The sequence below is a fragment of the Somniosus microcephalus genome, unplaced genomic scaffold (genome assembly GCF_052327205.1).
Source record: "Somniosus microcephalus isolate GS21.2 unplaced genomic scaffold, FLI_Smic_1.0 unresolved_chr9, whole genome shotgun sequence".
Taxonomy (NCBI): Eukaryota; Metazoa; Chordata; class Chondrichthyes; order Squaliformes; family Somniosidae; genus Somniosus; species Somniosus microcephalus.
The window spans coordinates 20671985-20684410 of NW_028225187.1; the positions used below are offsets into that span (position 1 = coordinate 20671985).

The 12426-nt window shown below is 55.8% G+C and overlaps 1 protein-coding gene across 4 annotated transcripts in view; it reads right to left on the reverse strand.

Moving 5' to 3' along the window:
• Positions 1 to 409: 409 nt before the first annotated feature.
• Positions 410 to 12426, reverse strand: part of rpp21 (ribonuclease P subunit p21) — an 18482-nt gene continuing 6465 nt past the window's right edge. For all 4 annotated transcript variants that reach the window (XM_085979599.1, XM_085979602.1, XM_085979601.1 and 1 more), the window contains exons 4-6: positions 11758 to 11840; positions 7049 to 7201; positions 410 to 607 (exon numbers count right to left, since the gene is read on the reverse strand). In XM_085979599.1, coding sequence (XP_085835725.1) covers positions 534 to 607; positions 7049 to 7201; positions 11758 to 11840 — 310 coding nt within the window. In that variant the 3' untranslated portion in view covers positions 410 to 533. The remainder of the gene's footprint in view (positions 608 to 7048; positions 7202 to 11757; positions 11841 to 12426) is intronic.

The following is a 12426-nucleotide window of genomic DNA, read 5'->3' on the forward strand; positions in this document are numbered from 1 at the left end:
GACGAGAATGGTACCGGGATGAGGGACTTCAGTGATGTGGAGAGACTGGAGAAGCTGGGGTTGTTCTCCTTAGAGCAGAGAAGGTTAAGGGGAGATTGACCAGAATGGTACCAGGGATGAGGGACTTCAATGATGTGGAGAGACTGGAGAAGCTGGGGTTGTTCTCCTTGGAGCAGAGAAGGTTAAGGGGAGATTGACCAGAATGGTACCGGGGATGAGGGACTTCAGTGATGTGGAGAGACTGGAGAAGCTGGGGTTGTTCTCCTTAGAGCAGAGAACGTTAAGGGGAGATTGACCAGAATGGGACCAGGGAGGAGGGACCTCAGCTATGAAGAGAGACTGGAGAAGCTGGAATTGTTCTCCTTGGAGCAGAGAAGGTTAAGAGGAGATTTGATAGAGGTGTTCAAAATCACTGTGTAACTGTTTATTCAGCAGGGTAAGGGTCACTCACTGCGTAACTGTACAGAGTCACTGTTTATTCAGCAGGGTAAGGGTCACTCACTGTGCAACCCCACCCCCAATTTTGCCCTCAATCACTTCTTGGCGGAGGTCCCTTCTGCCTCTTCCCCGGCACATTCGAGCGCGTCCGACTTCTGCGGCCTCTGACCTGAAGGGGAAGAAGAGCCATTGCGTAAAATAGCAGAGAGAGCGAGAGCATACATGGCGTGTCGAAAATTAATAACCGCCCGCTGGCGGCCAGCCTGGCTCAGTCGGTATCACTGAGTCAGAAGGTCGTGGATTCGAACCCCCACTCCAGAGACTCGAGCCCCATAATCCAGGCCCACACTCCCCGGTGCCAGTACTGAGGGAGCGCTGCACTGTCGGAGGTAGATGTATATACTCTAGGACTCGAGCCCCATAATCCAGGCCCACACTCCCCGGTGCTAGTACTGAGGGAGCGCTGCACTGTCGGAGGTAGATGTATATACTCTAGGACTCGAGCCCCATAATCCAGGCCCACACTGCCCGGTGCCAGTACTGAGGGAGCGCTGCACTGTCGGAGGTAGATGTATATACCCTAGGACTCGAGCCCCATAATCCAGGCCCACACTCCCCGGTGCCAGTACTGAGGGAGCGCTGCACTGTCGGAGGTAGATGTATATACTCTAGGACTCGAGCCCCGTAGTCCAGGCCCACACTCCCCGGTGCCAGTACTGAGGGAGCGCTGCACTGTCGGAGGTAGATGTATATACTCCAGGACTCGAGCCCCATAATCCAGGCCCACACTCCCCGGTGCCAGTACTGAGGGAGCGCTGCACTGTCGGAGGTAGATGTATATACTCTAGGACTTGAGCTCCATAGTCCAGGCCCACACTCCCCGGTGCCAGTACTGAGGGAGCGCTGCACTGTCGGAGGTAGATGTATATACTCTAGGACTCGAGCCCCATAATCCAGGCCCACACTCCCCGGTGCCAGGACTGAGGGAGTGCTGCACTGTCGGAGGTAGATGTATATACTCTCGGACTCGAGCCCCATAATCCAGGCCCACACTCCCCGGTGCCAGTACTGAGCGAGTGCTGCACTGTCGGAGGTAGATGTATATACTCTAGGACTCGAGCCCCATAATCCAGGCCCACACTCCCCGGTGCCAGTACTGAGGGAGTGCTGCACTGTCAGAGGTAGATGTATATACTGTAGGACTCGAGCCCCATAATCCAGGCCCACACTCCGCGGTGCCAGTACTGAGGGAGCGCAGCACTGTCAGAGGTAGATGTGTATACTCTAGGACTTGAGCTCCATAGTCCAGGCCCACACTCCCCGGTGCCAGTACTGAGGGAGTGCTGCACTGTCGGAGGTAGATGTATATACTCTAGGACTCGAGCCCCATAATCCAGGCCCACACTCCCCGGTGCCAGTACTGAGGGAGCGCTGCACTGTCGGAGGTAGATGTATATACTCTAGGACTCGAGCCTCATAATCCAGGCCCACACTCCCCGGTGCCAGTACTGACGGAGCGCTGCACTGTCGGAGGTAGATGTATATACTCTAGGACTCGAGCCCCATAATCCAGGCCCACATTCCCCGGTGCCAGTACTGAGGGAGTGCTGCACTGTCGGAGGTAGATGTATATACTCTAGGACTCGAGCTCCATAATCCAGGCCCACACTCCCCGGTGCCAGTACTGAGGGAGTCCTGCACTGTCGGAGGTAGATGTATATACTCTAGGACTCGAGCCCCATAATCCAGGCCCACACTCCCCGGTGCCAGGACTGAGGGAGCGCTGCACTGTCGGAGGTAGATGTATATACTCTAGGACTCGAGCCCCATAATCCAGGCCCACACTCCCCGGTGCCAGGACTGAGGGAGCGCTGCACTGTCGGAGGTAGATGTATATACTCTAGGACTCGAGCCCCATAATCCAGGCCCACACTCCCCGGTGCCAGTACTGAGGGAGTGCTGCACTGTCAGAGGTAGATGTATATACTGTAGGACTCGAGCCCCATAATCCAGGCCCACACTCCGCGGTGCCAGTACTGAGGGAGCGCAGCACTGTCAGAGGTAGATGTGTATACTCTAGGACTTGAGCTCCATAGTCCAGGCCCACACTCCCCGGTGCCAGTACTGAGGGAGTGCTGCACTGTCGGAGGTAGATGTATATACTCTAGGACTCGAGCCCCATAATCCAGGCCCACACTCCCCGGTGCCAGTACTGAGGGAGCGCTGCACTGTCGGAGGTAGATGTATATACTCTAGGACTCGAGCCTCATAATCCAGGCCCACACTCCCCGGTGCCAGTACTGACGGAGCGCTGCACTGTCGGAGGTAGATGTATATACTCTAGGACTCGAGCCCCATAATCCAGGCCCACATTCCCCGGTGCCAGTACTGAGGGAGTGCTGCACTGTCGGAGGTAGATGTATATACTCTAGGACTCGAGCTCCATAATCCAGGCCCACACTCCCCGGTGCCAGTACTGAGGGAGTCCTGCACTGTCGGAGGTAGATGTATATACTCTAGGACTCGAGCCCCATAATCCAGGCCCACACTCCCCGGTGCCAGGACTGAGGGAGCGCTGCACTGTCGGAGGTAGATGTATATACTCTAGGACTCGAGCTCCATAATCCAGGCCCACACTCCCCGGTGCCAGTACTGAGGGAGTCCTGCACTGTCGGAGGTAGATGTATATACTCTAGGACTCGAGCCCCATAATCCAGACCCACACTCCCCGGTGCCAGTACTGAGGGAGTCCTGCACTGTCGGAGGTAGATGTATATACTCTAGGACTCGAGCCCCAAAATCCAGGCCCACACTCCCCGGTGCCAGTACTGAGGGAGTGCTGCACTGTCGGAGGTTCCGTCTTTCGGATGAGACGTTAAACCGAGGCCCTGTCTGCTCTCTCAGGTGGACGTAAAAGATCCCACGGCCACCATTGGCAGTAGAGCAGGGGGGAGGAGTTCTCCCTGGTGTCCTCGGGCCCAATCATGTCCCTTCCGGATCTCAATGAGCTCTGTGTGATCCTGCTGTGCACAAATCGACCAGCCAGTGACTGCCCTTGGAAGGTGAGTGGTTGAGGCTGATGCTCCGGGGTCTGGGGAAGGCGAGAGCTTTCTCCTTCCATCTCTGCGGGCCATTTGAACATCAGAATTAGGAGCAGGAGTAGGCCATATGGCTTCACCATTCAATAAGATCATGGCTGATCATCGACCTCAACTCATCGACACCTTGAGTATTGTGTGCAGTTTTGGTCGCCTTATCTGAGGAAGGATGTTCTTCCCACGGAAGGAGTGCATCGAAGATTCACCAGGCTGACACCTGGGATGGCAGGAATGACGTATGAGGAGAGATTGGGTCGATTGGGCTTATACTCGCTGGAGTTTAGAAGAATGAGAGGGGATCTCATTGAAACTTATAAAATTCTAAACAGGACTAGATGCAGGAAGGATGTTCCCAATGGTCGGGGAGTCCAGAACCAGGGGTCACAGTCTAAGGATAAGGGGTAAGCCATTTAGGACTGAGATGAGGAGGAATTTCTTCGCCCAGAGAGTGGTGAACCTGTGGAATTCTCTACCACAGAAGGCAGTTGAGGCCAATTCATTAAATATATTCAAGAAGGAGTTGGATATATTTCTTAAGGCTAACGGATCAAGGGAAGAAGGCCAATGGAATTTTGGCTTTCATTGCTAGGGGGATAGAATATAAAAATAGGGAGGTATTGCTTCAGTTGTACAAGGTATTGGTGAGACCGCACCTGGAATACTGCGTACAGTTTTGGTGTCCATACTTAAGAAAGGACATACTTGCTCTCGAGTCAGTACAAAGAAGGTTCACTCGGTTAATCCCGGGGATGAGGGGATGGACATATGAGGAGAGGTTGAGTAGATTGGGACTCTACTCATTGGAGTTCAGAAGAATGAGAGGCGATCTTATTGAAACATATAAGATTGTGAAGGGGTTGGATCGGGTGGATGCGGGGAGGATGTTCCCAATGATGGGTGAAACTAGAACTAGGGGGCATAGTCTTAGAATAAGGGGCTGCTCTTTCAAAACTGAGATGAGGAGGAACTACTTCACTCAGAGGGTGGTAGGTCCATGGAATATGCTGCCCCAAAAAGCTGTAGAAGCTACATCATTACATAAATTTAAAACAGAAATAGACAGTTTCCTAGAAGTAAAGGGAATTAAGGGTTACGGGGAGCGGGCAGGAATTTGGACATGAGTCTAGGTTCGGATCGTTCATGGCCCTGTGGGTAGCGGAGCGGGCCCAGGGGCCGTGTAGCCTGATCCTGCTCCTATTTCGTGTGTCTAATTCTGTTCGATTCAGGAGATGGTTCTGTGATAGTGGATTGGCGGTTAGGATCAGATCAGCCATGATCTTATTGAATGGCGGAGCAGGCTCGAGGGGCCGAATGGCCGACTCCTGCTCCTATCTTGTATGTTTCATTGAGATCACCTCTCATTCTTCTAAACTCCAGCGAGTATCGGCCCATTCTACACAATCTCTCATCATAGGACAGCCCTCTCTTCCCAGGAATCAATCTAGTGAACCTTCGCTGCACCGCCTCCAAGGCAAGTATCTCCTTCCTCAGATAAGGAGACCAGAACTGTGCACAGTACTCCAGGTGTGGTCTCACCAAGGCCCTGTACAATTGTAGCAAGACTCCCTTACTCTTATATTCCAACCCCCTTGCAATAAAGGCCAACATGCCAATTGCCTTCCTCATTGCTTGCTGTACCTGCATGCTAACTCTCTGTGATTCATGTACAAGGCCGTGTTTCGGGGACGGTTCTCTCTGTGACCGAGATTGTTTCTCTGAGCCGTTGATTGGTGTCCCTCGCCCGCCCCCTGTGGGGCACGAGCTCCCTCTGCTGGGCTGTGCTCCCAGTTCTCTGTGAGAGTGGCACTCCCTCTGCTGGGCTGGGAGAGGGACGCCTGGAGGGGAACTGACTGTCCATTTCGCCCTCCGTCGCACTCGTTCTGCTGGGCTGGGATCGCCCTCTGCTGGGCTGTGCCGGGAGTCCCTGGGAGAGCGGGACTTTCTGCTGGGTCTCGGGATGGGAGCTGGCAGTCCCTGCGAGAGTGGATCGCCCTCTGCTGGGACTCGGAGCTCCCTCTCTCTCTGCTGGGGCTGGGAGAGGGACACCTGGAGGGGATTGACTGTCCATTTCTGCTGGGACTGGGAACTCCTTCTCTATTGGGGCTGGGAGCACTCTCTCGCTCCTGGGACAGGGAGCTCTCTCTCTGCTGGGACTGTGAATTCTCTCTCTCTGCTGGGACTGGGACCTCTCTCTCTCTCTCTCCCTCTGCTGGGACTGGGAGCTCTCTCCCTCTCTGCTGGGGCAGGGAGCTTTCTCTGCTGGGACGGGGAGCTCTCTCCCCCTCTGCTGGGACTGGGAATTCTCTCTCTGCTGGGACTGGAGCTCTCTCTCTCTCTGCTGGGACAGGGAGCTCTTTATCTCTGCTGGAGCTGTGAGCTCCCTCTCTGCTGGGGCTGGGAACTCTTTCTCTCTCTGCTGGGACTGTGGACTCTGATGGGACAGGGAGCGCTCTCTCTCTCTCTGCTGGGACTGTGGACTCTGCTGGGACTGGGAGCTCGTTCTTTGCTGGGATAGGGAGCTCTCTCTCTCTGCTGGGACTGGGTACTCTCTCTCTCTCTACTGGGACTGGGACTTCTCTCTCTCTCTCTGCTGGGACTAGGACCTCTCTGCTGGGACAGGGAGCTCTCTCTCTCTGCTGGGACTGGTAGCTCTCTCTCTCTGCTGGGACTGGGAGCTCTCTCACGCTCTCTCTGCTGGGACAGGGGACTCTCTCTCTCTGCTGGGACTGTGAGCTCTCTCTCTCTCTGCTGGGACTGGGGACTCTCTCTCTGCTGGGACTGGGAGCTCTCTCTCTCTCTCTGCTGGGACTGGGGACTCTCTCTGCTGGGACAGGGAGCTCTTGGTTCTGGACTCCCCGGCCATCGGGAACATCCTTCCTGCATCTAGTCTGTCTAGTCCTGTTAGAATTTTATAAGTTTCAATGAGATCCCCTCTCATTCTTCTAAACTCCAGCGGGTATAAGCCTAATCGACCCAATCTCTCCTCATACGTCACTCCTGCCATCCCAGGTATCAGCCTGGTGAATCTTCGCTGCACTCCCTCCATGGCAAGAACATCCTTCCTCAGATAAGGCGACCAAAACTGCACACAATACTCAAGGTGTGGTCTCACCAAGGCCCTGTACAACTGCAGCAAGATATCCTTGTTCCTGTACTCGAATCCTCTCGCTACGAAGGCCAACATACCATTTGCCTTCTTAACCGCCCGCTGCACCTGCATGCTTACCTTCAGCGACTGGTGCACAAGGACACCCAGGTCTCGTTGCACTTCCCCTTCTCCCAATCTATTGCCGTTCAGATAATAATCTGCCTTCCTGTTTTTGCCACCAAAGTGGATAACCTCGCATTTATCCACATTGGGCAGATGCAGTATAATCACCCAACCTGTCCAAATCATACTGGAGTTTCTCGGCATCCTCCTCACAGCACACACGCCCACCCAGCTTTGCGTCGTAATGATGGGCACCACAGCCGTCCAGTGCCCGCCCATCCCCTGCCCACCGAGCACTCACCTGCCTGGGCTGGGCCCTGGGCCTTGCACTGAGCCTGGGGCTGGAGTTGGGACTCGGGCCGGTCCACCCAGAGGCGGTAGCCCGGCTTGTTGGGGAACCTCTTGGTCAGTCCGCAGGTCAGGCAGCTCATGACCGTCAGGCGTTGGCTCCGCTCTGCAACGGATAAGACAAAATATTGCCCATTAACAACACCGCACACTACTGTCGGAGGTAGATGTATATACTCTAGGACTCGAGCCCCATAATCCAGGCCCACACTCCCCGGTGCCAGTACTGAAGGAGTGCTGCACTGTCCGAGGTAGATGTATATACTCTAGGACTCGAGCCCCATAATCCAGGCCCACACTCCCCGGTGCCAGTACTGAGGGAGCGCTGCACTGTCAGAGGTAGATGTATATACTCTAGGACTCGAGCCCCATAATCCAGGCCCACACTTCCCGGTGCCAGTACTGAGGGAGCGCTGCACTTTCGGAGGTAGATGTATATACTCTAGGACTCGAGCCCCATAATCCAGGCCCACACTCCCCGGTGCCAGTACTGAGGGAGCGCTGCACTGTCGGAGGTAGATGTATATACTCTAGGACTCGAGCCCCATAATCCAGGCCCACACTCCCCGGTTCCAGTACTGAGGGAGCGCTGCACTGTCGGAGGTAGATGTATATACTCTAGGACTCGAGCCCCTTAATCCAGGCCCACACTCCCCGGTGTCAGTACTGAGGGAGCGCTGCACTGTCGGAGGTAGATGTATATACTCCAGGACTCGAGCCCCATAATCCAGGCCCACACTCCCCGGTGCCAGTACTGAGGGAGCGCTGCACTGTCGGAGGTAGATGGATATACTCTAGGACTCGAGCCCCATAATCCAGGCCCACACTCCCCGGTGCCAGTACTGAGGGAGCGCTGCACTGTCGGAGGTAGATGTATATACTGTAGGACTCGAGCCCCATAATCCAGGCCCACACTCCCTGGTGCCAGTACTGAGGGAGCGCTACACTGTCGGAGGTAGATGTATATAGAGTCAAAGAGTCATAGAGTTTTACAGCACAGAAAGAGGCCCTTCGGCCCATCGTGTCTGCGCCGCCCATCCATCCCTGTCCAGTCTAATCCCATTTTCCAGCATTTGGTCCATAGCCTTGTATGCAATGGCATTTCAAGTGCTCATCCAAATGCTTCTTGAATGTTGTGAGGGTTCCTGCCTCTACCACCCTTTCAGGCAGTGAGTTCCAGATTCCAACCACCCTCTGGGTGAAAAAGTTCCTCCTCAAATCCCCTCTAAATCTCCTGCCCCTTACCCTGAATCTATGCCCCCTTGTTATTGACCCCCCTACTAAGGGGAAAAGTTCCTCTTTATCTATCCTATCTATGCCCATCATTTTGTACACCTCAATCAGGTCCCCCCTCAGCCTTCTTTGCTCCAAGGAAAACAACCCCAGCCTGTCCAGCCTCTCTTCATAGCTGAGGCGCTCCATCCCAGGTAACATCCTGGTGAATCTTCTCTGCACCCTCTCCAAAGCAATCACATCCTTCCTATAGTGAGGCGACCAGAACTGCACACAGTACTCCAGCTGTGAGGACTCGAGCCCCATAATCCAGGCCGACACGCCCCGGTGCCAGTACTGAGGGAGCGCTGCACTGTCGGAGGTAAATGTATATACTCTAGGACTGGAGCCCCATAATCCAGACCCACACTCCCCGGTGCCAGTACTGAGGGAGCGCTGCACTGTCGGAGGTAGATGTATATACTCCAGGACTGGAGCCCCATAATCCAGGCCCACACTCCCCGGTGCCAGTACTGAGGGAGCGCTGCACTGTCGGAGGTAGAAGTATATACTCCAGGACTTGAGCCCCATAATCCAGGCCCACACTCCCCGGTGCCAGTACTGAGGGAGCGCTGCACTGTCGGAGGTAGATGTATATACTCTAGGACTGGAGCCCCATAATCCAGGCCCACACTCCCCGGTGCCAGTACTGAGGGAGCACTGCACTGTCGGAGGTAGATGTATATACTCTAGGACTCGAGCCCCATAATCCAGGCCCACACTCCCCGGTGCCAGTACTGAGGGAGCGCTGCACTGTCGGAGGTAGATGTATATACTCTAGGACTTGAGCCCCATAATCCAGGCCCACACTCCCCGGTGCCAGTACTGAGGGAGTGCTGCACTGTTGGAGGTAGATGTATACACTCTAGGACTCGAGCTCCATAATCCAGGCCCACACTCCCCGGTGCCAGTACTGAGGGAGCACTGCACTGTCGGAGGTAGATGTATATACTCTAGGACTCGAGCTCCATAATCCAGGCCCACACTCCCCGGTGCCAGTACTGAGGGAGTGCTGCACTGTCGGAGGTAGATGTATATACTCTAGGACTCGAGCCCCATAATCCAGGCCCACACTCCCCCGTGCCAGTACTGAGGGAGTGCTGCACTGTCGGAGGTAGATGTATATACTCTAGGACTCGAGCTCCATAATCCAGGCCCACACTCCCCGGTGCCAGTACTGAGGGAGTGCTGCACTGTCGGAGGTAGATGTATATACTCCAGGACTCAAGCCCCATAATCCAGGCCCACACTCCCCGGTGCCAGTACTGAAGGAGTGCTGCACTGTCCGAGGTAGATGTATATACTCTAGGACTTGAGCCTCATAATCCAGGCCCACACTCCCCGGTGCAAGTACTGAGGGAGTGCTGCGCTGTCGGAGGTAGATGTATATACTCTAGGACTCGAGCCCCATAATCCAGGCCCACACTCCCCGGTTCCAGTACTGAGGGAGCGCTGCACTGTCGGAGGTAGATGTATATACTCTAGGACTCGAGCCCCATAATCCAGGCCCACACTCCCCGGTGCCAGTACTGAGGGAGCGCTGCACTGTCGGAGGTAGATGTATATACTCTAGGACTCGAGCCCCATAATCCAGGCCCACACTCCCTGGTGCCAGTACTGAGGGAGCGCTGCACTGTCGGAGGTAGATGTATATACTCTAGGACTCGAGCCCCATAATCCAGGCCCACACTCCCCGGTGCCAGTACTGAGGGAGCGCTGCACTGTCGGAGGTAGATGTATATACTCTAGGACTCGAGCCCCATAATCCAGGCCCACACTCCCCGGTGCCAGTGCTGAGGGAGCGCTGCACTGTCGGAGGTAGATGTATATACTCTAGGACTCGAGCTCCATAATCCAGGCCCACACTCCCCGGTGCCAGTACTGAGGGAGTGCTGCACTGTCGGAGGTAGATGTATATACTCTAGGACTCGAGCTCCATAATCCAGGCCCACACTCCCCGGTGCCAGTACTGAGGGAGCGCTGCACTGTCGGAGGTAGATGTATATACTCTCGGACTCGAGCCCCATAATCCAGGCCCACACTCCCTGGTGCCAGTACTGAGGGAGCGCTGCACTGTCGGAGGTAGATGTATATACTCTAGGACTCGAGCCCCATAATCCAGGCCCACACTCCCCCGTGCCAGTACTGAGGGAGCGCTGCACTGTCGGAGGTAGATGTATATACTCTAGGACTCGAGCTCCATAATCCAGGCCCACACTCCCCGGTGCCAGTACTGAGGGAGCGCTGCACTGTCGGAGGTAGATGTAGAAACTCCAGGACTCGAGCCCCATAATCCAGGCCCACACTCCCCGGTGCCAGTACTGAGGGAGTGCTGCACTGTCGGAGGTAGATGTATATACTCCAGGACTCGAGCCCCATAATCCAGGCCCACACTCCCCGGTGCCAGTACTGAAGGAGTGCTGCACTGTCCGAGGTAGATGTATATACTCTCGGACTTGAGCCCCATAATCCAGGCCCACACTCCCTGGTTCCAGTACTGAGGGAGCGCTGCACTGTCGGAGGTAGATGTATATACTCTAGGACTCGAGCCCCATAATCCAGGCCCACACTCCCCGGTGCCAGTACTGAGGGAGCGCTGCACTGTCGGAGGTAGATGTATATACTCTAGGACTCGAGCCCCATAATCCAGGCCCACACTCCATGGTGCCAGTACTGAGGGAGCGCTGCACTGTCGGAGGTAGATGTATATACTCTAGGACTCGAGCCCCATAATCCAGGCCCACACTCCCCCGGGTGCCAGTACTGAGGGAGCGCTGCACTGTCGGAGGTAGATGTATATACTCTAGGACTCGAGCCCCATAATCCAGGCGCACACTCCCCGGTGCCAGTGCTGAGGGAGCGCTGCACTGTCGGAGGTAGGTGTATATACTCTAGGACTCGAGCCCCATAATCCAGGCCCACACTCCCCGGTGCCAGTGCTGAGGGAGCGCTGCACTGTCGGAGGTAGATGTATATACTCTGGGACTGGAGCCCCATAATCCAGGCCCACACTCCCCGGTGCCAGTACTGAGGGAGCGCTGCACTGTCGGAGTTGCCGTCTTTCGGATGATACGTTAAGGCCCATTCAGCCCCTCGAACCTGTTCCAAGAGTGAATGAGATCATGGTTGATCTGTATCTTAACTCCATCCACCCGGAGGGAGGGAGGGGGAGACAGAGGGAGCAAGATCGAGAGAGGGAGGGAGGGGAGAGAGAGGGAGCGAGAGGGGTGGGGAGAGAGAGGGAGAGAGAGGGAGGGGGAGAGAGAGAGGGAGGGGGGGAGAGAGAGAGAGAGAGAGGGAGAGAGAGAGAGAGAGAGAGAGTGAGGGAGGAGGATGGAGGGAATGGGGCAGTGAAGGTTGGGCTTTGCCTCGCTCCCGATGACAACTTACTTCTCTGCCGTACTTTGGCCGTGACTCCAGGCACGAGGAGCGAGGAACAGCGTTTACAGATGGTGCGTTTCACCGAGGGGTCCCTGAGGAGCAGAATGGGTTGGGACAGCTCAGTGTCGGGACAACTTCCTCCCATCCCTTCCCCTTCCGCCTGCCCCTCTCCTCCCCTAGCCCTCCGACCCCCACACACTGCCCCGTCTAACCCCTGACCCCCCACACACTGCCCCGTCTAACCCCTGACCCCCCACACACTGCCCCGTCTAACCCCTGACCCCCACACACTGCCCCGTCTAACCCCTGACCCCCCACACACTGCCCCGTCTAACCCGACCCCCACACGCTCCCCCGTCTAACCCCTGACCCCCACACACTCCCCCGTCTAACCCCTGACCCCCCCACACACTCCTCCGTCTAACCCGACCCCCACAAACTGCGCCGTCTAACCCCTGACCCCCACACACTGCCCCATCTAACCCCTGACCCTCATACACTGCCCCATCTAACCCCTGACCCTCATACACTGCCCCGTCTAACCCCTGACCCTCATACACTGCCCCGTCTAACCCGACCCTCATACACTGTCCCGTCTAACCCCTGACCCTCATACACTGCCCCGTCTAACCCCTGACCCTCATACACTGCCTCGTCTAACCCCTGACCCTCATACAC